Source organism: Lynx rufus, unplaced genomic scaffold (genome assembly GCF_022079265.1).
Source record: "Lynx rufus isolate CCGP_SWC_20201006 ecotype Redwood Valley unplaced genomic scaffold, mLynRuf1.p SCAF_25, whole genome shotgun sequence".
Taxonomy (NCBI): Eukaryota; Metazoa; Chordata; class Mammalia; order Carnivora; family Felidae; genus Lynx; species Lynx rufus.
In genome coordinates this window covers 11467372-11494339 of record NW_025814840.1, presented here as the reverse complement: position 1 = coordinate 11494339, position 26968 = coordinate 11467372, and the positions used below count along the sequence as shown (strand labels likewise).

Here is a 26968-nt window from a genome sequence, read left to right as displayed (position 1 = left end):
TATATACGTATGATTTATATATGTATAATTTATTTTTTATTTATTTATAATTTCCTTAACATTAGCACCACATCTATTTGTTCTAATTTAATACTTTGTATTTTCCATTTTAATATTATGTGGCTTGCTCCTGAGAGCGTTTAAGTAAACACCTGAGTTTGAGGTCCAGCAAATCTGCAATTCTATTATTTATTTATTTATTTATTTATTTATTTAACGTTTATTTATTTTTGAGACAGAGAGAGGCAAAGCATGAACAGGGGAGGGGCAGAGAGAGAGGGAGACATAGAATCTGAAAAGGGCTTCAGGCTCTGAGCCGTCAGCACAGAGCCCGACGTGGGGCTCGAACTCACAGACCGTGAGATCAAAACCTGAGCCAAAGTCGGACGCTTAACCGACTGAGCCCCCCAGCCCCCCATGCAATTCTATTATTTATAAATATGTATGAAAATTAAAAAGAAAAGAAAAGAAAAAAAAATCCTTTCTGTTGAGACTAATATTTATAGGAGAGAACGCGAGTATAAATATAATATAAAATACAAAAATACAAATATAAAAATACCTAGCACAGGTAGTAGGTTCTTAATGATATTAGTTTCTTTCCCCTCCTGCTGCCAAGGGATGAGCTCATTGCTTGTTGAGATGTGATTGACTTACCTATATGCCGATATTTAATAAAAGCATATAATGTGGCTTTCTTTTAATTCCTTATTAAATGGCAGTCTGGTAACTTGTTCAATCAATAACTAGGCACCAAGGAATCCATGTTTTGTGTGGGGAGGCAGAGGAAGGAAACATGTACGCCAAAACAAAGCAGTTTTAATTTATTTTGAATCTTCTATTGTTTGCGTGAGGTCTTGTTGAAAAATGAGAGAAAATTTCATTAGTTCCCTTTCCAAGTTGCAGTAGATCACTAATTGCTCCTTCAGCTGTTGAATGGATATGCAAATTGTGATATATTCATACAAAAGAGTGTTACAAAGCCAGGAAAATGAATTAATTCCTACTACCCAGGACAGCGTGATGAGTTTTACAAACTTAATGTCCACTAAAGGAACTAGATAAAAAGAGAACGTAGTCTATATTTTCAAAATAAGAAAAGTAAAACTTGGGCGTCTGGCTGGCTCAGTCAGTTAAGCGTCAAAGTCTTGATCTCAGCTCAGGTCATGATCTCACACGTTCCTGAGATCGAGCCCTGTATCTCACCACTGACAGTGTGGAGCCTGCTTGGGATTCTCTGTCTCCCCCTTTCTCTTCCCCCACCCTGCTCATCCTCTCTCTCTCTCTCTCTCTTTCTCTCTCTCTCTCTCTCTCTCTCTCTCTCAAAAATAAAATAAGTAGGGGCGCCTGGGTGGCGCAGTCGGTTAAGCATCCGACTTCAGCCAGGTCATAATCTTGCGGTCCATGAGTTCGAGCCCCGCGTCGGGCTCTGGGCTGATGGCTCAGAGCCTGGAGCCTGTTTCAGATTCTGTGTCTCTCTCTCTCTCTGCCCCTCCCCCGTTCGTGCTCTGTCTCTCTCTGTCCCCCAAAAAATAAATAAACATTGAAAAAAAATTTAAAAAAAAAAGTAAATATTTAAATTAATAGTGATAGAATAATTGCTATCTTTGGGGAGGGTGTGAAGGAAGTTTCTAGGTCATGGTCGTGTCCTCTGTTTAGATCTGGAGCTGATTACATGGGCTTATTTACTCAGTAAAATTTCAGCAAACCCTATACTCATGGCTTGCATATTTTTCTGAACTGAATATATTCATTATTCAGTATATTCAGAATTCAATATATTCTGAAATGAATATATTCATTAAAAACATGGCCTCTCCAAATCATAATTTGCTTTAAAAAATCTAGATGACTTCGTCGTGTTTTGAATGCTGGAACACAGTGTGCAAATTTTCATGTCCCTGCTCCCCTATTCCAATCTTAATAATAAACAGCCTGTGTGGTAGAGAATTATTTGTAGGGTAGAGAATTTCTTTTTCACTTTTCTCTAATTTATTACTCAAAAAAATTTAACAGCAGGGTAGTGGATTGTCGGCATGCATTAAAGATTTTGATTACTTGTTTGTGTTATGCCTTGATATTAAAAATTCTTGGGGCACCTGGGTGGCTCAGTCAGTTAAGTGTCAGACTTCAGGTCATGATCTCATGTTTCTTGAGTTTGAGCCCCGTATTGGGCTCTGTGCTGACAGCTCGGAGCCTGGAGCCTGCTTTGGATTCTGTGTCTCCCTCTCTACCCCTCCCCTGCTTTCTCTCTCTCTCTCTCTCTCTCTCTCTCTCTCTCTCTCTGTCAACAATAAACAAACACTGTAAATGTATCTATGCAAAAAACCAAACATGCTTTGAACAAGTGATACTAAATAACATGTTTGATGTTATAGGTGCATTTTACTTTCTCTCATCTTGATGTTAACATATTATACTGGGTGGCACTTAACTAACAAATAGGCTGTTGAGTCAGATTCTTGATTTCAGCTTGGGCCATGATCTCATGGTTCCTGGGTTTGAGCCCTTTATTGGGCTCTGTGCTGACAGTGCAGAGCCTGCCTGGGATTCTCTCTGTCTCTCTCTCTGTCTCTGTCTCTCTCTCTCTCTCTCTCTGTCTCTCTTTCTCTCTCCCTCTCTCTCTCTCTCTCTCTCTCTGCCTCTCCCCCACTTGTGCACGGGTGCGCTCTCTTTCTCTGTCTCTCAAAATGAATAAACTTAAAGAAGAAGAAATAGGCTGTTGAGCAATTTCAAATTGAATGTAGAATAAAAATTTGAGACAAGAAAAAAAAAGATGATGTAACTTGAATATGGTGTACAAGTAGTGGCATGAGAGTGTGGGGTTTTGCCGTTAGAGACACAATGTCAAGGTCAAGTTCCATTGTTTAATAACTAAGTGACATTTTTTCATTGTGGAGGATTTGTAACACCTTTATATGTCATTTGTATCTTCATATATAAAATGCAGATAAGAAGATTACACGTAAAACATTTAGTTCAAAGCCTGGCACATAGTAACTGCTTAATATGTGACTTACAGATTTAATGATAATAAAATTCTTCACCTTACACAGTAAGGCTTAACTCAAGCAATTTGAAAGAAGCAACCAAAAATTTTTTTAACGTTATGGAATAGTTCGTGTTTATATATCCTGAAAGTATTAATTAAAATATGAATACAAAGAGATGTCATATGAATATTTCATCTTTCATATAATGATACAATTTAGAATTAATTGCTTTTATACTATATTTTTAACTTCTGTCCTTTGCTAAATCAACTTGGAATTTAAACTATTCTTTTCCGTAATGGCAGTTTTGTTTTCTTTGAAAAATGAGGTTGCCATTTTTTTTTAGTCTTATTATGATAGAATACCTAATGTAATTTCCTAGAGATGTTAATATATTTATTTTCTCTAATGTAATTTGTGCATGTTTTTAAAATCCCAAATATTTGGATAATAAATGATCAGAATAAATGTTCATTTGCCTTATATGCTTTATGGATTTGGTAATTATTTAAACTATAAAATTAATCAAGGTTATTGTGAACTTTATATTTCCCTTCCTCAGTTATCTCCACAGAAATCATTCTCCTCTTCACCTTTTGCAGGCATTTAATGAAATGGTTCTTGTTAACATTAGTAAGAGATGTGTCATGAAATCGCTCTGCCTTGCTTATGCATAATTACAACTTTATTGCCCTTTAATCTTTTAAATCTGTGGGCCATTTGTCTTGTCTTTTGTGTTGATGTGATAATTCACCTCCAGCACATGCTGTTGCTAAGCCTTTCTTTGGGTATTGGGATACTGAGTTTGTTATATTGCTACTAATTCTTGCTACTTTTAAGAAATTGTTTCTCCTTGTAACTATAGATCAGTAAAGAGCTTCTATTACTAATACTAGTTACTGACTTTTGATTACAAGTTCTTTCTTCTAGAAAAATCCTACACTTTATCTTTGCAGTGATGCAAATGCGTGTGTGTGTGTGTGTGTGTGTGAGAGAGAGAGAGAGAGAGAGAGAGAATGTTTAACATTTAGAAGTGAAAATGATGGGTTAATAAACTGTCTTTGCTCATCAACGGAGTCACTGCAAGTATGGCATATTTTGTTTTCCCGACAACTATTTAAAGGAAATCATTTCACATTTTCTTGAATTACTGCTCTTGATAGAGAACAAATACAAGGATTTGTCCTTGGGAGGTAGAAAAGTAAATGGCAACTATATTACAACTAGTCACGATTAAATTGTTTCCCTCTGCCCCAGTATCTGAAGAAACAAAGACATCCCGTTGTAAATAAGTTAAAGTTTAAAATGAGGACTTGAACTTTATATCACAGCCAAGTATCTTAAAAATTTAGAGTGAAAACCAGGCCTTTCCGTTCAGTAAGTTGTTCTCTCTTAAAAAGCAATTGTGTGTTTTTAAAACCTATAACAGATTTTTCAGAGGACTAAATAAATTATTAAATAAACCAAAATGCTCTCTTGTAAGTAGCCTCCTGGGGCTTCAAAACAATTCCACCTGTGTACTTAAGTTGATATTTTTATATCACTGTCTAATATCTTAAAAATAACCACTGTGTGTTACATTTATGCACATTTCCTTCCACAAGCTTGCTTACTAAGGGATGCAGATTCCTGGCCATGGCCCAAGATTTCTGCCTAACTAGCCTTAGATCTTCCCCAATTAATGAATTGCCTAAGGAAAAAAGTTACAAATAAACTTAGTGTATGAAGAGTCTGAAACAAACCTCAAGTCTCACAAGATACCAATCATAGGTGTTATATTGGGGGGGGGGGTGGGTTTTGCAAACAACTCTGAGAGGGTGTATGCCCCTTAAAGTTGACTTTTATTTTTTTTTTTCTGATTGATTTGCTAGGAACCGAGGGCATTGTAGAGACAGACAGTCTTTGTTGACATATGGTTTTTTTTTTTAATTCTATTTTATACTTTGGAATATAATTTTATTCACTGATATTTTTAAGGAATCTCATAATGATTATGAGACTAACATGCATTCATTAATAAATGCAATAAAAAAATTTGATGCTGATACAATTTCAGGATTTTTTGGCAAGGCATGCCTTTTGTTATATTGTGACATTTTATACAATGTGAGGAAGATTGGGGTAAGAGAAAGTTTACTTTTATTTCATGAAAGATTTTTATGGTTAGATGCTGTATTTCTAAATTGACCGCTATATTTCTATTTTCATTAAATAGATACTTACAGTTAGAGGAGAAGACTGGTCCCTAAATCTGGAAGCCTGTTAGGTTTGAGAATCAGATCAGTGTTCATGTTTGCTTTTGAATATGTTGGATTGTTATGATTTCGTGTACCTGGTGCTTTTTCAGCTTAATAACTTTAAAAATTCCGATTAGTAAGTTAATTGACTTTTTCTGGTTTGTTTGAGATTAAATGTTATTAATTACAGTTTGAGTACTTTCATTTTCCATTAGAAATGGAAGATTTTGGTGCAGGACCATATATTTAAATGACAGTAATTGAAACTTTGACAGGCATTTATTTGTTTGCTTGTTATTTATTTTGGCTTTTTCTTTCCCCAGCAAGTTGATGTGGAAAAATGGGTATGTGTTTCCATGTATTTACAAAGAAACTGTGATCTTAAACAAGTGCATGTTTCCTATTGCCTCTAATCTTTTTGTTTTGCTTCCGAGTGTGGCTTGTACTATGAATATTCAAACTAACTGCTATCGTGTAATGAACACCTATTGTACTGGTCTCTACGTAGAACCTTACGAAGTTTTGGTTTTGCTTTGTCTGAAATGAGGTAGATTGGAACACTCTCCCTACCTAGAAGTATATGCTTTCTATATAATTTGTAATTATGATATGCTTCTGATCAACAGGAATCAGAATTGTTTATCTCTTATCCAACAAATCTCGACTACTTACTCTTAAAGCCCTCCTGCTTAGCTCTTATGTTTTCCATGCTCTATAGACATGGTCTGTTATCTGTATTAATGGAATCTTTAAAAGTACAGGTGTTGTTAGTATCGTGAGGAAAGATGCAGGTGACAGGGTTCTGGAGGCAAAGTCTGGACCAACATGGTGACAAATCATGTAAGGTGGCCATGTTACTACTCAGATGTCACTTTCCTCATCTGCTAAAAGGAGAGAAGAATCCTTACAGTCCTGAACACCCTGAATACCCTTAATTCTGAATGGAAATTAGAGTATCACCAACACTTTTTTTCCCAAGCATGCAAAACAGTGAAGCATAGTTTATTATTTTTGTTGTATTATTTTGTTTTTATTTGCTTTGTGACTTAATATATTGACTTAAATTTTTTTTTAATATTTCTTTATTTTTGAGAGAGAGAGACAGAGCAAGAGCAGGGGAGGGGCAGAGAGAGGGGGAGACACAGAATCCGAAACACGCTCCAGGCTCTGAGCTGTCAGCCCAGAGCCCAATGTGGGGCTTGAACTCATGAAGCCTGAGATCATGACCTGAGCCAAAGTCAGAACCTTAACCGACTAAGCCACCCAGGCGCCCCAAATATTGACTTTTAAAGATTGGCTTAACCGATGGCTTCATTCTATATTTATTATTTTCCCTGATCCTGGGATATGAGTCTCTTGATATTCTCAATATTTTTGAGCCTTTTGCTACCTGATTTTCAGTAGCCTTTCAGTGGTGTTTCTACCACTGAAACAAATGCATGTTCACTTGGCTTTTTGTGAATCTTGGCTCTTATTCACTTACCGTATCCCTTTATATTGATGGAAAGCTTTTTTGTTTTTTTTAATTGCCATTTCCATGATGATGATACCCATATAATTTTGAGAACTGCTACTTCTATATTATATTTCTGGAGAGAATGTAAATTCATCATCTGTCTCTTCGTAGCTAAACGATTACTAATTCTGTTCAACTTTTTTGTTGTTGTTGTTTTGAAATTTCATGTCTTCTGTGCCTATAGTTAGGGTTCTGGTCCAAGCTTTACACTCTTCTTGTCTTGGGAATAAAGGCCTGTCTCTACGAACATGTTGGTCGTCTTTTGGTGGCTCCCTGCCAATGTCAGCTGTCCTAAAATGAGTCTGTCTTTTCTCATTTTGGTGCCCCTTTACTTCCATTAGTCAACTTAGGTGCTGTACCCAGAGATCACTTTTTCATGAACCAACCAGTCAAGCCACTTTCAAATCTGGAAATAGAATTCATGAACAAATGGGAACCCTCTTTTCCTTTGTCTGTAAGTGTTTCCCTCTCTTCCTCCCTGTGTCTGGTTACTCTTGACCTACCTCACCGGGTGGCTTTTCTTTCTCTCATTTTCGTAACAATTTCACATCTCAGACTTCATTCTTACCAAGTTTATTCGTAAATCTTCACAGTTGAGGTTGCTTTCTGGATCTGAGAAAGAAAAGGAAGTAACATTGAGCTGAAAATCATGCAGTTCAGCTTTGCAAGTAACTAGCTTTATAACCTTATGTAGGCTATCTGTCGACTGTTATCTCCTCATCTATAGGATTAGAATCTGGACCAGTCCTTTCTTGTTCTAAGATAGTACCATTATATTAACAATAAAACATTGATGCTGAAATATGCTGCCATTTAGATATCATATAATGAAAATTCCTGCTGGCATTTTTTGAGGAAACTGGTAATCATTATGAGTATATGACTCGGTAAATTTTTGGTTTGAGCTCTTCCTTTCTTTGAAGACTCATGTAGTTCAAATCTTACATATTTTCCATTGGAAGTTTGAAATTCGACTGTAACCGGTACCTTGAAGGGTAACAGAAAAACAGTTTAAGCCCCTGCCTACCCACCTGCTCTATGGGGCCTCTACTCCTTTGTCCCATTCCTTAAATTAGGATGGGTCCCATGACCTCTCTTATATCCAGACAGTAAGAACCCCTCCCCCAGTCATTTCAAGTCACAAAAGTCTCATTTTGGTAACCAAATCATGCAATCCTGTGTAATCGGCGGGGGGGGGGGGGGGGGGGGCTGAAGTTAATGTAGGTTGACCTGTGTTGGAGCTCTGGCCACCCCAGGCTGGAACCCAGGAGGGGAGGGGGGAAGGGGCGGGAAGCTGCCTCTTACTTCGCTCTGCCAGGGTCCTCACACTCTTGCCCATTGCCCAGCGCTCCTGCCCCTGTCAGGGTGCAGCAGGAACATGGAAGAAGAGGGAAGTTGGCAGGAAGTCTTTTTTAAAAAAAATTTTAATGTTTATTTTTGAGAGAGAGAGAGAGCGAGCTAGCAGGGGAGGGGCAGAGAGAGGGAGACACAGAATCCAAAGCAGGCTCCAGGCTCTGAGCTGTCCGCACAGAGCCCGACCCGGGGTTCCGACCCACAAAGTGCGAGATTATGACCTGAGCCAAAGTCGGATGCTTAACTGCTTAACCAACCGAGCCACCCACGTGCCCCTGGCAGGAAGTCTTTCTTGATGACAGTGACCTTCATTGGGCTTGTCAGGTGATAAGGCGAGCGCTCTCTGGGGCACTTGGGAGGGTTTTCTGGGGAATGCCCGTCACCAGAAATCTGACCCGTGGTTCTCTTGCCTCAGCCAATGTTCCCCCAGCTGGTCAGTGGTGACGACTGCCTTGTCCCAAGGCCTCTTGGGGGCATTACGGACATCCCCAGGCCGGCTCTTTCTGGGGCAGCCTGTCTCTAGCAGCAAGCCCCCTCCTTGCCCTCTGCTGCCACAGCCTGCCTAGCCCGTCTCTTTGTCTTCATCTCCAGGCACAGTCAGACACCGGTCTCTTGTGTCCCACCTCCTGGGGGACACAGGTGTCCCCGAAGCCACTCTCTCTAGGCTTGAGGTGAGGGCAGGCTTGGGTGGGCAAGAGCAGGACTCAGAAGTTCCCAAAACCTCCTTCCAAGAACCATCCTTTTGCTCCCCGACCGCTTCTGGAAGACCAGAGCTGGGGGTCAGCCAAGGGCAGCAGGCCGATTTTCAGCCGCCCCTTTTGGTGGTGTAACAGTAAGTTTGGAATGCGGTACTCTTTGCCATCACTTTGTTCTGAGACAGGTGTCCCATTTTAACAGTTATACTTGCTTAACTACACAGGGCATTTACCAACCGCAGATTAAGACCTTTAGGAGCCCTGTAAAATTTACATATATATGGAAAGGCAAATGGCTTCTTTGTAAATTTTCTGATAGTATAATTCCGGATAGCTTCATCAAAGGTCAATCAGTCTTAATCAGTCTCTTCCTCCCCCCTTCCCGCCCTTCCTCTCTCCACTGGTTTCCCAGTGTCTCTTTGAGCATCTTTGAGTATTTTGCATTTAATCATAAGCCCATTGAGTAATCAAATGTTGCTCTTCATACACGAAGGGAGAATAACATTGGTGGGTCTGGAGTAGCAGGTGATAGATTGCCTGTTATTTCTGTCTCCTCCACCCCAGCCTTCTGGCACCCCTAACCCATAGCATCGGCCTCTAGCGTGGTGCCTGGGGTTGCAGGCCTGTAGTGTGGTAGCCTAGTGCGTGGGGTTGGGTGGAGCTGGGGAGAAGGGATGGAAAACAGTGTGGTATTTGTCAGATGTGGAGCATTGTCTGTAGACCGAATGAGGTCTCGTACATATACTTGCTCTTTTCAGGAATACGTTGATGCTGTTGTAATTGGTAAGATACAAAATTCTTTCAAATGTTCCTAACTGAATAGCAGTTTAAAAACAGTAATGTGTTTTCATGTGCATGTACTGCCACGTGAGGGCCTGTGAAATGCTTTCATGTTTTCAAGGTTCATACGTGTTTGAAATGGTTTGGAAAAAAATAGAATGTTCTATACTTTGATATACACAATTAAAAAAATTTTTTTTAACGTTAATTCATTTTTGAGAGACAGAGAGCATGAGCTGGGGAGGGGCAGAGAGAGAGAGAGGGAGGCACAGAATCTGAAGCAGGTTCCAGGCTCTGAGCTGTCAGCACAGAGTCCGACATGGGGTTTGAACTCGTGAACCATGAGATTATGACCTGAGCCGAAGTCAGACACCCTGATATACATAATTTTTTATATGTAGGTGGTGATCTGAGTATAGGTGAGGCTTTATGTATCTTCGGGTCATTATGATCCATATATTTTGTGCAGAGATCAATTTGTTGGTTTTGATTTAGAGAAATTTTTTTCACGAGACAAGCTACAAAAAGAGGAAAGCCCTAAATAGCTCTTTTACTTCATATTTTAGGCGTTCATGCAGCTCAGTGATTTATAAACCTGTGTCAGCGAGCCAAAATGGGAGGATTTATGGTAGCCTTTCAGAAGCATTTATTTTTCTTCGCCCTTCAAAAGAAGAAGTGGATAATTACACACATATATATTGTCAAATTCATGACACTCAAAAGAAAAGGCAGTTCACGTAAATCCTTTCTGTACAGAATTGTCAATAGGTTGAAAATGACAACAGTGATGACCAATCTGCCCCCAAAATATAGTGAATTATTTAAAAGATACGAGCATGCACCTGTAACCAGATAGTTATTATTATGAGCCATGTGAGAGCATAGCCACAGGCTCGATGATTACAGGTATCACTGCTCTTTCATGGTAATGAAAGCCGTGCCCCTTTTAGATGCTCTCTGGGCCTGCAGTCAACATGCCTGTCAATCAGTTCAGTTTTGGATATTTTCAGTGGAGAATCCCTAGAAAGTTAAGTATTTACATACGGTATTTTTATCGTAAGAGAAATAGTTGAGGGTTTTGTTATTACAAATATGCATACATATATCCTATTAGATAGTATATATTGATATACACTTGGACCTTGGAGTTGTTACTTTTAAACTTCTTTTGGTCCCTCAAATATATTGGGAACATTATTAATTTAAAATAACCACCAACGTGGATGGACCTAGAGGGAATTATGATAAGTGACGTCAGACAGAGAAAGATAAATACCAGGTCATTTCACTTACATGTGGAATCTAAAAAACAAATGAAGAAACAAAAACACAGAAACAGACTCATACATACAACAAACTAGTGGTCGCCAGAGGGAACGTGGCGGTGGGGCGGGGGCGATGGCCAAACTAGGTGAAGCAGATTAAGAGGTACACACTTCCAGTTATAAAATAAGTCACCGAGATGAAAAGTACAGCATCGGGAATATAGTCAATAATATTGTCATAATGTTTGGTGACTGCACTTACAGTGGGGAGCTTTACGTAATCTATACATTGGTGAAGCAATGTCATACACCTGAAACTAATAAAACGTTGCCTGTCACTTATACTTCAGTTAAACAGACAGCCACCAATAACCTCAAGTCTTTGGTGGTGAGAGGTCTTTTTCTTTTTTCAACATCGTGAAATTTACCAGATATATATCCCCACTTGCAAAGTAGAGGTTACCAGTTGGGGGATTATGGAGAAATCCTAGCATCTTGCTACATGCAAGAGAAAAGATGGCAAATAAGAAATTCAGTGGATAGCCTGTGTGCAAAGTAGGACGTTTCCTGCCCTCAGTGGAAACTTCGTTTTAAAAAGGTCCTCCTGCATCAAAATTTTGCCCTAGCCTTTCAGATTGTTGGATTGGATAATTCTTTTTAGTGACAAGCCCCCAAATGTTTATTTTGTGCTAATTCCAGATCTATACAATTTTTGAGAAGATTATTTCAGTAAAGGTTCTTTTAAAACTTCTAAGAGAGGTCCATGTATAGAAGTATTACATTTTTAAATCGGTTGTCGTTTCATAAAACTGAAATAACAGCTTGTTTTAGTTTATTTTATTTAAAATTTTTTAATTTTTATTTTTGAGAGAGAGGGAGAGAGGGAGAGAGAGAATGCAAGCAGGGAAGGGGCACAGAGAGAGGGAGACACAGAATCTGAAGGAGGCTCCAGGCTCTGAGCTGTCAGCACAGAGCCCGACATGGGGCTTGAACTCACAAACTTGTGAGATCATGACCTGAAATGAAGTCTGATGCTTAACCGACTGAGCTACCCAGGCACCACTGAAATAACAGTTTAAAAAATTCAAAGTTGAACTGAAAGGCCTAGCTATGGTAGAGGAGCTTTTTCGGTCTCCCGAATCACTGTTTCTTTCTTTATACCAGCAATGGATTGAGTGTAATTATGCATTCTCTTGATGTCCCGTGTTTGATTACAATTTTCCTAAAGGAGTATTGCTATTTGATTTGTTTTCCTACTCATAATCATTTGCATATGCCAAGAAAGCCCTTCAGGTCTCTCAGCTGTGCTAGTTCAAATGACATAAACTTACAGACCAAAGACTGTTCTGCTTCCGTTTGCCATCCATTGGCCCCCCTCATGGCCGTCTGTCTGTGAGTTACAGCTCAAGGATGTCTAATTCTCTTCCTGGTTCATGTGAACGTAGCGTAATGGGGGCTCTGCCTCCAGCTCTTGCTCACGTTTGAAGCTTCATCGGACCTACCAGTTCGGAAGTCATTTACACTAACCCTTGAACACTGGGTTACTGCCACTTGCCCTTTACCCTAAAGAACTAAAATCTCTCCCTTGTGTTTCATCCTCCACCAGTTTCTTCTAGACGGAAAGCAGCGTCAATTCACCTTGGTGCCTGGACTCTTCCTTCGTTTATAGTCCTCTGTTTCTGTATCTTGTCTAATAGAATTTTAGCTTATATCTAATGACCTTGGCATGAGGGAAATAAATAATTCTTTCAGTAAAGTGGAAGCATAAGGTGATACTCTCTAACCTAAATCAAGCCTATTCTCTTCAATATTTATCTTGAGGCATGAGTTTCTTCTTTTAATCATGTCAGCACCTTTTAAAGGATTTTGTTACTCTTTTTTCTGTTGCTTTTTATCATATCTAGGCAGTGTTTACATTGAGATTAAATTGCATATATATCCTTTTTGTTTCAATGTATCTTGCTTGCTTTTTCATTCCCCAGTGATCCCCTTTGAACTTGTCATAATGTTATCACTTGGTTATCATTTGTGCTTGAGCCAAATGGACCAACCAGTGGTTTGCACAGAAGGTTAATGTCGGTAATGCCACAAGTAATCTTTCATGTTTTTGATTATCTTTTGATAATGTGTGTCTGGTACATGAGCTGTTCTTTCTCATGCTGCAGATGGATATTTTGGCCTTTGCTAATTTTCAGTATTTGTTCTCTTTTATCCTATATCAGGATTACTCTCCCCAGTGACTCGCCCTTCTTGTAGTTAAGACACTACTTAGGAATTGTAAATAGCAGCCCTCTGTTCTGACTCTCCTGACCATTCTTTTCTCTATTTATTACAGTTCTGATGTAGTTTAACCTAGGAAACAGAAAATCAGCCTGAGAACATTTCTCAAGGAAAAATCTCCGAAACTGAGCTCAATTAAAAACAAAAACAAAAACAAAAACTCATGAATAAAGTATCTTTTATAAGCTATGATCTGTACCAAAAGTTTGGAATTGTGTTTTTCTTTTAATTAAGGCTTTAAAAAGGATTTTTCCTAATTCCTCATCTAGTGATGTTTACATAATAGGATGTGATTGGCCAGTTTCATCATGGAAAATAAATTTTCTGATGTCATTTACCATTGATACCACTTACAAAATTGTAACCAAACAGCCTATATTTTTAAAGCTAAGAATGAAATGGTTCTTTACACATTTTTCTTAAATTTTTGATATTAAAGAGTCACCTGTCTGTCTCACTCAGAACAGCATGCAACTCTTGATCGGGGTTGTGAGTTTGAGTCCCACGTTGGGTGTACAGATTACTTAAAAACAACATTAAAAAATATAATATTAAAAATGAAAAAAAAAACCCAGTCAAAGTAGAGTTTCCATTTAGTAACATGTAAATTACTATGCATGTATGTTTCAGGAAAATAACTGTGGTATTTACAAATACTATGTTAGATAACTTCCCCCTTGCTGTTGTCTTTAAAATGAATGTGAACGTGTGTATCTTTTCTCTTTAGGACTTAAACACTGTGACAGATAAATTTAACCCTAAGTTTGGAAATATGTTGTTATTTTTCCTTCTTAGCTCTTTGGCATCTGTGAACCTCTTCTAAGAGGAGGCAGTCAAATTTTAGGGGTCTAAAGAAAAATGAAGAAATGTACGTACAAATTAGGTTTTGCAGAAGTAAAATGAGCTATTATTATATACGCAAATCATAAGGAGAGAAATGTTTTAAGGGAAAAAGAAAAGTTTTTGTGGTTTTTCTTTGAAATACACATCTCGGAATATGTAGTATCTAGAACCTGCTTATTGTTTTTTGCATGACATGTAAACAGCTTATCACAGCCTCTTAATTTACAATCCACTTTACCTGTTTCTAATCCACTATCTTTACTAAACTTTGTTGGGTTGCTGTTTTATATCACTGCATTTTTATGCAAGAGATAAAAAAAAGTTATAAAGCATTTTTGAGTATCATTTTCAGAATATACCTTTGGTTCTTTTGGTGCTTAGTGGCTATGTTATAAATCGAATCATGCATTAAAGTACAGCAGCATGTTTTCACAGAAGTAGGAAAAACTGATATAAAGACAATTTTCAAAGAGAGTTTTGCCTGCTACAGCTTTCCTCTAGCATGTAGTTGATACTAAGTTTTCTTGTGATCTCACAGTGAGTGTGGTAGTTTTTTTATTGTTCACATAACTCTATTTTGAACAGTGGAATCTTTATAAATAAGAGATATTTTTAAGAAGTCTTTGCAAAAATGTATAATATTTTCTCTCTTTTCCTTCTGCCCCTACAGAAATTCATGATGAAGGTAAGACATTGGATCATCTGGTCTATATGTTATACTTGGTGCGTTTTAAATTTGGTTACATGGATTTGTTTTTTAATTCGTGGCACTTTTCTTCACATTTTCAAGTTTTTAAAAATTAAATCAAACTTTGGAACTTGTAAATTTAAATAAATCACACATTTAAATTTGACGTCTTAATGAACAACGTTTGACATTTTGGGTCATATTGTACGACATTAAGTTTTATTTAGCCGATGTTAGGAATTTCTCCTTATCAAAACTTATTTTTTTCACAGCTTTCCATTTAGAATTTTCACTCTGGGGATCATATTGGCTGTTTTGCTTTTAAAGCTGTCTTGCATGAATACAATATGAAATTTATACTCTGGGAAATTGGAAGAGGCACCATGAAGCTGCTACAGGAGAAGTGAAAATAATTTAACCCCTTTTCATTTCTTAACCAAATTACAAAAGTGGAAAGATCTTAAAAGACAAGTTGAAAGGGGAGAGAAAAATACATGACATGTTATTGAAGGAAATATGAGGAAGAAGAGCAGAATGTCATTCTTTCGAGATGTAAACTAGAAGTTTTTTGTTTTGTTTTTATGTACCTACCATTTTTTCTCATATAACATTCATGAAATTTAATTTTTATTTGAAAAGCCAAGAAACAATGTGTAGAGAAATTTATTGTATTCACTAAGTGAAGGCTTAGTATAATATAAAAATCCAAAAGAATGTCATTTCTTTTTAAATTTCTTTTTAGTATTTACTTATTTTTGAGAGAGAGAGAGACAGGGTGTGAGTGGGTGAGGGGCAGAGAGAGAGGGAGACACAGAATCCCAAGCAGGCTCCAGGCTCCGAGCTGTCAGCACACAGCCCGACGTGGGGCTCAAACCCATGAACTGTGAGATCACGACCTGACCTGTGAGATCACTTAACCAACTGCGCCACTCAGGCACCCCAAAAGAATGTCATTTCAAAAGATATAAACTGTGAAACCTATTAAGTCAAAATTCTGGATGTAGATTTAAAAGGTCGCATGGAAGAAAAGGAAGCAAAGTGTGCATGGTTGAGTGTCTCTTGAGTCTATGTCTGTCATTCATATTTTCCAAAACTCTGTACTATGAGTGTTGTGGGGTCCCCACAACTGGACCTATTCATTAACGTTAAGAATTTGACAGTTGGGGTGTCAGAGCAGGTGACTTCTTTGAAGCCATCTATCAACAAGGACACAAAACATTTTCCTAAATTTCAAACAACAGAAGATACTATTATAACCTTAACATTGGGAAGAGAGGACATTAACCACTTAATTAAACATCATGAAACAAGCATTTTAGTTGGGAAGTGGTATAAATAGCAGCAAAACATGAGTATGTCCTCTCCTTGCAGATATGAATACGTACCTAATGAAATGGGGTTTGAAAAATTCAGTTTTTCTTGCCAAATCTGCATTTACACTGCTCTTTTTTCCATCTTGCCATTTTATCATACCAGTCTCTTATCCAATGCCATATCTACTTCCCCTTGGAAGAGGACGAATGGGATGGTTGCCTTAAACTTCTCTTTCAAGCGTTTTCATGAGAGCAGGTTCATAGAAAACTCAGTGCAAACAGAAAGATGATGTAGAATGGAGGAGGGCACATGTGGGGAGCACTGCGTGTAGGAGACAAGTAGTGACGAGACAAGTTCTACTTCTGAAACCAATATTGCATGGTACGTTAACTACCTAAAATGTAAATTAAAAAAAAATAAAGATGATGTAGAATCAATTTAAACCAGGTAGCATACCTGGAATAATTCAATTAGGGTCTAATTCCCTTTAACTGCAAAGCCAGAAGCCCGATGGCTTACTTTTGTACCTGCATTGGATGATCCAGAGAGGTTAGAATCTAAGCAGAGGGTATATGTGTGAAGTTATAGCAATTTAAGCCACTTAAACAGGAAAAGATGCCGAATTTTCTTTAGCTTTCATCTTCCAATCGTGATTTGCTTTGGGTTTCATACCTGGACAGGCATTGTTTAACCTCCTAGAACCAGACAGATGTTTCCTTGTGGTGAGAGCCCATTTCTACTCTTGGCGCAGTGGTCGGTTCATAGATCTTCGGTCTGCTTCCCCAGGAGACCTTTAGGTTAAGACACCCATCAGAGGTACACCATCCAATGCCAAATGGCCATCTTGACACTGTTCAACTGGCTTCGTCAGACACACTTACTCTGCACTGAAGACAGATTTCTCATCAGTTATTAGAATCATCTTGTGAATCTATTACGTGATTTCCTGTTAAAGAAGGCAGGGCTGCGAGTGTCTGTGTCCTGCTGCTGGGGACCCATAGGTTGACCGAAATACCAGGCCCCCCAATTCTGTGTGATTCCTCTTTGATCTTGTGCCGTTCACAGTTACATTTTTTAGGTCATTGTCAGATGATTTAAAAGTTTAAGCATGGAGATATTTTTCCATTTTTGTCCCTGGAACAACTCATTTCCCAAATTTGACTATTAGGATTTGAAGGTAAACTTAAAAGCTTCTCTGCTTAAATATCTGAGCACAATGAAAGAAGTTCTCTAATACAAATTTCTTGTTCTTGTCTGTTGTTTCATATTTTGGCATGTACTCAAGGATCACCTGCAGTAATAAATTTCTTTTAAGATTTCATTGTTTTACTTCTAAAATGGCATGTTATGTCATAGCAGTCAAGGAATACAGAAAAATGCTGTGGTCTGACTTATTACAAAAACAACCTTTTTGCATAATAAGGGCCTGGAATGATGATGTCCTATATTTATTAACATAGCATTTTTATACAGGAAAAAATAGAAAAACAGAAAACTTAAAGTATTTAGATATTATACAGTTAGTAAATTAGATAGTGTTAAAGAGTAATAATAGGGGAGACATGCTAATAAGCCAATATATAATACAAACACATATTTAAAGAACACAGAGCCAAAACAACAACAACAACAACAACAACAACACCAAAACAACAGAAACACAGTGCCAGTAATTTTTTGTGTGTATAAACCTCTTCAGTATCTTAGTCATTGCTATTATGATTTTATGTTTCATGCTTTTCTGCTCTTATACATCAAATGTAGTTACAATGATCCAATTTGTCCCTCTTCCCACAGAGGGTAGCATGAATAAATTATACCCCGTGATGGCATATTGTTCTAAATAAATGTAAACATAGAAGCATGTACATCAAAGCTTTTACTTACAATATGGGTCCCCTAATTGGACATCTTTAGTAAGATCCTGGTAAGCGAGAAGCATAGGAATGCCTAATAATACTAAATTGATATTAAGATAATTTGTGTAAAACTTGAAGTGAGGCTGGTTTAGAACACTTACAACAGTGTTGATTAGATTTTGTTTGAATGTACTCTGGACTCTTTTATCCACTTATAGCTCATGAGGTCATTTTTTTACACTGTTGTGGAACATTAACCGTGTCAGTCATTTCAGGGATAATGGGTCCAAATCCACACACAGAACTGAAAACATGCTTTCTTTGTTTTTGTTTAATTTTAGAGAGAGAGAGAGAGAGAGAGAGAGAACGAATAGGGGGAGAGAAGTAGAGAGAGAGCACGAATAGGGGAAGAAAAGTAAAGGGAGAGAGAGAGAGAGAGAGAATCTCCATGTTGAGTGTGGAGTCAGACATGGGGCTCGATCCCATGACCCTGGGATCATGACCAGAGCCAAAGTCAAGAGTCAGGTACCCAACTGACTAAGCCACACAGGCGCCCCTGAAAACATGTTTTTAGCTGATATTTTCAGAAAGTCAAATTTCACCTTTTAATAACTGATGGTTAGCTCTCCAACATCAGAAGTACTGAGAGAGTTTGGAAATGATAGTTGTTGATGTTTTTGTTATTTTTTTCCACCTAAAATGGCAGTAGCACCTTAACATAGACCCTCATCGTCTACAGGAGACCACAGTAGTCTAACGGGAGCTGATTTCCAGATCCTGGTTCTGCTGGGGGGCCCATGAAGGGCTGATGACCAGCAGCCCACTAAATACATCACAGACTCAACCAACCTTAGAGGCAGGGCTAGGGTACCAGCAGCTGCATTTTCAGGGACAGGTAGAACCTAAGTCATGCTTGGAAATGTATTCAAGGACTTGTAAGTTCCAGGTAATATTTTTACGAAAAGGATCTGATGATAACGCATCCCATAGTTGGAGGCATTAAGAATCATACAAAGAATTAGCTCCTTAAAAAAAAAAAGCTTTAAGGTTTATTTATTTTTGAGAGCACAAGAGAGAGACAGAGCGTGAGCAGGGGAGGGGCAGGGAGAGAGGGAGACACAGAATCTGAAGCAGGTTCCAGGCTCTGAGCTGTCAGCACAGAGCCCAGTGCGGGACCCGAACTCACTGACTGCGAGATCATGACCTGAGCCGAAGCTGGATGCTTAATGGGCCTAGCCACCTAGGCACCCCACAAAGAAGTAACTCTTAAACTTGTTTTCTTTGTTGTTAGTGTGCAAATATTTGAAGGAAACTACGTGGGATCCAATATATAGTTGTTGAGTAAATGAATAATTAGAGCTTTCAGTTCTTATTGAAAATAAGAAAATATTATGCGTGATACCCTTGGCATCAAGTGCACTGTGCCTCTCAGACAGTAGACTTCCAACACATAGGACAGAGCGTTTCTTTCGTGTGATACTTACTGGAGAATTAGCAGGACTAGTTAGAGTATAGATGGCTTTCGTGGGAATTAAAAGTCTATTTGTCTCACATAAAATGTCATTTTTCTACTTCTTTTCTAAATTGGTACAATTGAAAGCAATGCTTACTTTGCCCATATGTCAGAGTCCAAAAAACGGTTAATAGGTTAACTTCAAAAACCACTAAGATTATTTTTTTCCTGTGTATGTTCTTGAAAGGGGGCCAGCCTTGAACTACATTAGCTTGATTGACTCTTAACCTAGTTGGTCCTGGCAGGATTCCCAAAGCATAATATGGTTATACAGCTGAGTCCTTATAGGTTTAGGTTTGGGAGGCTAAAGGGAAAATGGACCTGTGTTCTGGGGTCCTGATACATCACCCAGCAGTGATGATCTTTTTCTCATTGAAATTCTCAGGGGAAGTCCAACAGTCTACCTGAAGTACAGTGTTGTAGAGTGTTGAAGGAAGAACTCTAGAACTGGCTAGTATTTGGTATAGCCACTTCATAAAGTACCAGAAGTTCCCAATATCAGAAGTCCCTAAATATTTGTTCACTTAAATTAAAGCAAGGACCAGGCCAAATTTAACAGAAATATTGACACAACTAACCAAATCCAAAAACAAAATAAAAAAAACACAGAAAAGAACCAAGGTACCTCTTTGAATCAATCTCACATACATAATTGTTTTCATATATGTTTGTTGAATGAACAATTATCCAATATATGCTCAAGTGTGGAAATTGCACATTTTATTTTTTTCTGATTTAGAGGCAATTGGAGTAGTACCATTTAAAATGACACATTAGAGGGGTGCCTAGCTGGCTCCTTCTGAAGAGAATGCCACTCTTGATCTCGGGGTCGTGAGTTCAAGCCCTATATTGGGGATAGAGATGACTTAAATAAATATAAAAAATAAAATGAGACATGAGAGAAAAAGTAGTGTGGACCGTGTGACAGAAATTGCATTCACTTTGTGTTAATTGTGCTCTCTTAAGTAACAAAGTTAATTTAGTGTGGGTTATTTGCATACTTTTTCAGTTCTATTAAAACTAAATCTGCAGCATAAATTTGTATTTAAGTGGTGAGGAAATCTATAGTGTAAAATCTATAATTGCCTAGTTGTATGAAATCTGTATTTGGAATATCTCCCTTAACCAATTTGAACATTTACATATGTGTGTGTGTGTGTGCGCGCGCGCGTGTGTGTATGTGTATATATTATATATAAGTGAACTAAAGCAAAGCGTTAGAGTAAAAGGATCATTTTCCACTTTTGGGTTAAATCTAAGGCCTTGTCCTTCATTTTTAAAAAATCTTATTTTGATTGGTGTGACTGTTACTCAAGGTCAGTTGTATTTTGTGGCTGTGGAACCTGTATGTGGTATGAAAAGGTAAGCTCCTATCAGAGTGATCCACATAAGGCAAGGTGAATGAAATTGTTCTTGGCTACATGAATCAAACATTATTTTAAAAGAAATGAATGCTTTTCAGAGAGTGCCGAGAAGGAATATGATTTTGCAAAGTAGATTTTTCCCTTTTGCTCTCAGTGTATGAAAAAAGCGATTCTCCTTTTTTTAAAGCAGGTTTTCTTATTTGAATCCCTTTCAATACCATTAAATGAATGAATACATTCATTTTAAGAATGGTTCTGAGGTCTTCTGAGCATAACATGTAAAAAAAAAAGTTATCCTAAGGAGTTGTACGGAACAGTAGGAAGCGGGTATCTTTTGAGTGAAAAGAGCTATAGTAGTATAATATATTAACGTACTTTCTTGGGGCACCTGGGTGGCTCAGTTGGTTAAGCGTCCAACTCTTGATCTTGGCTGAGGCCATGATCTCATGGTTCATGAGATCGAGCCCCACAGTGGACTCTGCATTGACAGCATGGAGCCTGCTTTGGATTCTCTCTCTCTCCCCCTCCCCCACTTGTGCACATTCTGTCTCTTTCTCTAAATAAACAAATAAACTTTAAAAAAAGATACTAATGTACTTTCTTCACTTCTTAAAGTATACATAAGTCAGTATCATCCCTCCTTATCCTAGTAGGCTTTCCCAGTGATTTGTAAGTATGCTAAAATTTGAGAAGCATTTCTCTATTTCATATTAAAAAATTTGGACTCTTAAAAAAAAACAGTTGGAAGGCATGAAACAATTTCAAACCTGTAGATGATTTGATCCATTCTGTGCTTTAGGAATTCTCTTTCATTGAACAGATATTTATTTAGTCCTTATTGTGTGCCAGGCATTTTGCCAGGAACCTGGGGTACAGTGGGTGACTAAGGTACCGTAGTCCCTGCCCAGTGCAGCTCACAATGTAATGGGAAATAGAGACAATAAATAACTATAAATAAGTAATTACAAATTCTGGTAAGTACTTACAGTTACCAAAATCAAGTTCATTCTTCAAGAACTAGATCAACTGTCAGACTCTCAGTAGAGATTTTTCTTGGTAGCCTTATTCCAACTTAAACATTCTTATCACAGCACTTTGCTTACTTTTATTTTATTCCTTCCTATTAAATGTTTCCTTGATAGCAAGAGAGTATTTTATTGACGTAGTTAAGTTTACTCTTTCTTCTTTTTTTTTTTCTTGTCGACCCTTTCTTCTTTCTATGTAGACTGCTCAAGGTGGTGGTCATCGAACACTCCTGTACGGACATGCCATATTGCTACGCCATTCCTATAGTGGCATGGTGAGTACGCATTTTGATTTCATCTCTTACAGGGCTCATTTAGATATACATCAGCAGGAAGTGTTGGTAATAGCATTTCATTGATGGTATTAATAAATTGGGATGGATGCATTCTTTAATACCTTTGTACCTTATTTATTTTTTCTCATTTAAAAAATGAGAGTTAGCTTAGATGATCTGTAAAGTCCTTCAATTCTGTCATTTACGACTCCTATTTTTTATTATCTTAATTTTTGATAGACTGGTTTTAAGAAGACAGAGGTGTAAGAGTCAAATAAATATTTCTCATTTCTGTTTTTGTTTTAAACAGTTCATTTATTAGAAAATTAAATTTTATAATTAAAGAAATCAAACAGTTCATTTATTAGAAAATTACTGAAGGATAACATTGAAAAAGTCTATATCCACAGTGTTATCCATATAGGTGTAGATACTCATATACATATCTGTCTATCTAGATACATACTTGATATACTTCTATATATGTCTATCTGTCTATCTAGATATACACTTGATATACTTCTATATACTTTTATGTTATATAATATGCATTATTATTTTATATACTTTGTAAAATGCATAAAAGTTTTATTCTACTCTTGTAAAAGCTTTATTAGGTTGTAAAAGCAATACATATTTATTTTATAAGATTTGGAAATTACAGATGACACAATTCTTCATGATCATGTTAATGGGAGAAGAATGTGTAGGGACTTTAAAAAAATTTAATCCTTTCTGTTCTTATTAATTTTTTACATAATTGAGATCCTACTATATAACCAAATTTATATCCTGATTTTCTAAACATATTATTGTAGCATAAGCATTTTCCACATTATTTAAATTCTTCATCAATATAATTTTCATGAATACATGATGGTCCAACATTTAGAAGTATAATATAATTGATTGTTTCTTTCATGAAGAAAATCTGTTTTAGAGATTTACATAATTCTGATATTATGTAAATCACTTCAGAACAGGTGACCAAGCATAGCCTCAATATCAGTACCCAAAAACATATAAAAAATTGTCAGTCAGGGCACGTGGGTGGCTCAGTTGGTTAAGCGTCAAATCATGATCTCACAGTTCATTGTGTTTGAGCCCTGCACTGACAGCGCAGAACCTTCTTAGGATTCTCTCTCTCTGCCTCTCTCTGCCCCTCCCTGCTCATGCTCTTTTTCTCTCTCTCTCAAAATAAACTTAAAATTTTGAGTCTTATTCATGATTACCAGTGTGAAAATCTGACCTAAAGTTCTGGTGAATGGAATTCAAAAGTATAGGAAGAGAAGTATAGGAAAACTGTAGATACCATTTTAATGATGACTTAATAATATCATTTCTATTAATGTGCTACATCATATAAATAGGCCAGATAAGAAAAATTGTGATCATCTTAACAGGTATTGAAAAAGGTTTTAATAAAACTCGACACCCATTTCTAATAAAAACTAAGCATTGATGATTAATTTCTCAGTGATAAAATATAAATATCAATTCAATAACCAACATCAATCTTAATTGTCAAACACTAAGGTGGTTCTTGACAAAACCAAGTCAAACAAATAAACAAAACCAAAAGTACATTAACATGGTTCTGGATCTCTTGGCTGACACAGCAATATAAGGAATAAAATTTAGGAAAATACTCTAGTAAAGTGGCTGGATACTAGATAAATACATAAATACAACCTATTTGCATACAGCCATCATGCATTAAAACTTCATGGAAAGAATTCTATTCCAGAACTTGGTCAGTCAATCTGGGTTCAGACTCACTTTCTCAGGTGTGCTAGGTACTGTTTTAGGTGCTGGGTATAGTAGTGAATAAGATCATATCCTTGTCCTCATGGAACTTAATGAAAATTTAGTGGAATAATTATATTACCTACCTCATAGTTGCTGTGAATATTATTGGAAGAGAGAATTTATGGTAATATTTATAGTACCCAGTACTGTAATTATTGCAGGATGTAACAGAAGACTTTAATAAGATAAAGGAAGACACTTAATATGTTTAGAGCTAAAGTCTATGAACCTCAGGTATCACCGTGGGCAGCCTTTCTCAAGGTGAGACTCACAGTCCTACACTGGCTCAGAACATTTTTGAGGACCCTCAAAGCAACTTTTCTATAATTTTGGGAGCCAGTGTTTTGTAGACAAAAGGCAGAATTGGAATCTCCATGTTAATTTCATTTTACATCCCCATGGCACTGACTTCCACTTAATGTGCCGGCACATCTGTCCCAATTGATTCACTCCTGCCTCTTCACAGTTACTGACTCCCACTGAGGTGGGTGGATCCTGTTTCATAGAAGGAATTTTCTAGGCTTTGCCCTAGTTGTTCGGTAACTCTGAGAGGTCTGGACTTGCTCCATCCCCAGAATCGTCTCTGAGTACTCTTTGCAGGGCTCCTGGTCTTGCTGGCAGTGCACCTGTTACGTAGATGATAGTGTATCTTGACCTTATACTATGTTCATCCTTGTGTCCTCATTCTTATACCAGTTTGCAAGATTTCTGAGGTTGGGGTACGGTTCAGGAAGGTGGACTGAAAAATTATGCTAGACTTTATGTTCAAGCATATACAGTTAGGGAAACTTAAGGAGGGGGGAGATGGAAGGAGATGATGGTGTTGCAAGAGTTCAGTTACTCATAGGGAATCACACACACGTATACACGTGATAGAACCTCACTTCAGTGAGGTGACATGCTGCACACCAAAATGAATTCAGATGAATTTCAGAGAGTGAAAATTTTATTTTATTTAAAAAAATTTTTTTTAATGTTCGTTCTTTCATTCATTCATTCATTCATTCATTCATTCTTTTGAGAGAGAGAAGTAGGGAGACAAGGGCAGGGAGAGGGGGAGACACAGAATCCGAAGCGGGCTCCAGGCTCTGAGCTGTCAGCACAGAGCCCGACGCGGGGCTCAAACCCACGAACCTTGAGATCATGAGCTGAGCCAAAGTCGGACGCTCAACCGACTGAGCCACCTAGGTTCCCCGAGAGTTAAAATTTCAAAAATGAAACCAGAACTAGAAGATGAGAGTGAATAGTTTTCAAATTTCTGTTTGGGAGAAAGATTTCTGTCAGATCAGGTTGTACTTTTGCTTACGATCATGAATATCACATGAAGGGAGATGTACAAACATATCCCCAGTTATGTGTTTTCTTTTACTGACAGAACACATTTCCTAAGTCTTTTCGTGAGGAGAAAAAGGACTGCATCTCCCTTAGAGCATTGCTCCTAATGAATGCCATATGAGTGTTGTTTTCCCTCACAATGAGAAATTGGGGCTGTGCACAGAAGCATCCAGATGTGAAGGAGAAGACTGATAGAGCAGAGATAGACTGATGATAGCAAATGACGCGTCAGAATTAAACTCCCACAGGACCGTAAATGTTTAGCAACAACTACTGACTCTGTGTCTTTCAGTATCTGTGCTGTCTGTCCACCTCCCGGTCTTCAACTGATAAACTGGCCTTTGACGTTGGCTTGCAAGAGGACACAACAGGTGAGCGCCTTGGGCCCCAGTGAGGCCGTGCTCAGAGAGAGCATGGCAGGGTTTGGACTGGGAGAAGTTGTAAGCCGTGGAGATCCATTAGATAAATGTTCTTGTGGATGGAGTCAAGAAAAAAACGAATGACTTTCTAAGGAAGATTTTTAGTAGAAAGAGGAAGTGTATATTGTTTCTATTGGTTGGTCGTTCCCACATAATTAACTGGTTACTCAAACTGTACCTCAAACATTCTTCTTAGGGATTTGGATACAAATACAATATTTACTACATTTTAAGTCTAAAAAATGGGGCGCCTGGGTGGCGCAGTCGGTTAAGCGTCCGACTTCAGCCAGGTCACGATCTCGCGGTCCGTGAGTTCGAGCCCCGCGTCAGGCTCTGGGCTGATGGCTCGGAGCCTGGAGCCTGTTTCCGATTCTGTGTCTCCCTCTCTCTCTGCCCCTCCCCCGTTCATGCTCTGTCTCTCTCTGTCCCAAAAATAAATAAAAAACGTTGAAAAAAAATTTAAAAAATGTAGCATGCTTCATGTCAGGATTCCAACAAAAAGGTCAAAAATGAAAGTCTGCCTCATTTCTCCGTCCATAGGGCTACATATCTGTCCAAATACACATATATTTTTATATTTTGAAACAGAAAATGCATACATTAACACAATTTACCCTTGGAGAGAATCAAAGTAGGAGAACATAGACTCTGTTGGTGTTTCTGTTCTCAGTGCTGTGAGGACTTTACGCTTTATATGCCTCTGTACAATTTGATTATCTTATCTTTTACAATGAGCATGCATTAAAAATTTAAAAAAATTAAAATTAAATTAAAAATAAACCAATTAAAACTTTATGGAATTAAATGAAAAATTGGAATTAAAAATAAAAATAAAGACCAAGTAGAAAACAAAGGAAGGAAACAGACCAAGTCTTATTGAGTACTTTCTTTCAGGGGAGGGATCAAGCTATCCCCTCACACCTCTCCCCTTTCCTCCTTTTTTTTTTTTTTTAATTTTTTTTCAACGTTTTTACTTATTTTTGGGACAGAGAGAGACAGAGCATGAACGGGGGAGGGGCAGAGAGAGAGGGAGACACAGAATCGGAAACAGGCTCCAGGCTCCGAGCCATCCGCCCAGAGCCTGACGCGGGGCTCGAACTCACGGACCGCGAGATCGCGACCTGGCTGAAGTCGGACGCTTAACCGACTGCGCCACCCAGGCGCCCCTCCTCCTTTTTAAATAATTCCCCAGGGGCACCTGCATGGCTCAGTCAGTTAAGCCACTGACTCTTGATTTCAGCTCAGGTCATGATCTCACAGTTTGTGGGTTTGAGCCCCACATTGGGCTCTGCGTGGACAGTGTGGAGCCTGCTTAGGATTCTCTTGCTCTCTCTCTCCCCTCTCCCCCTCAAAATAAATAAATAAAATAAATTTTAAAAAATAAAATAAAATACCACCTTCTAAA

General features: G+C 37.9%; 1 protein-coding gene across 1 annotated transcript in view; it reads left to right on the top strand.

Moving 5' to 3' along the window:
- The window catches only part of RYR2 (ryanodine receptor 2), a 544943-nt gene that overhangs the window by 80229 nt on the left and 437746 nt on the right, over nucleotides 1-26968 (top strand). Inside the window, exons 4-7 of the mRNA XM_047088668.1 lie at nucleotides 5554-5574; nucleotides 14633-14647; nucleotides 21926-22000; nucleotides 25437-25515. Coding sequence (XP_046944624.1) covers nucleotides 5554-5574; nucleotides 14633-14647; nucleotides 21926-22000; nucleotides 25437-25515 — 190 coding nt within the window. The remainder of the gene's footprint in view (nucleotides 1-5553; nucleotides 5575-14632; nucleotides 14648-21925; nucleotides 22001-25436; nucleotides 25516-26968) is intronic.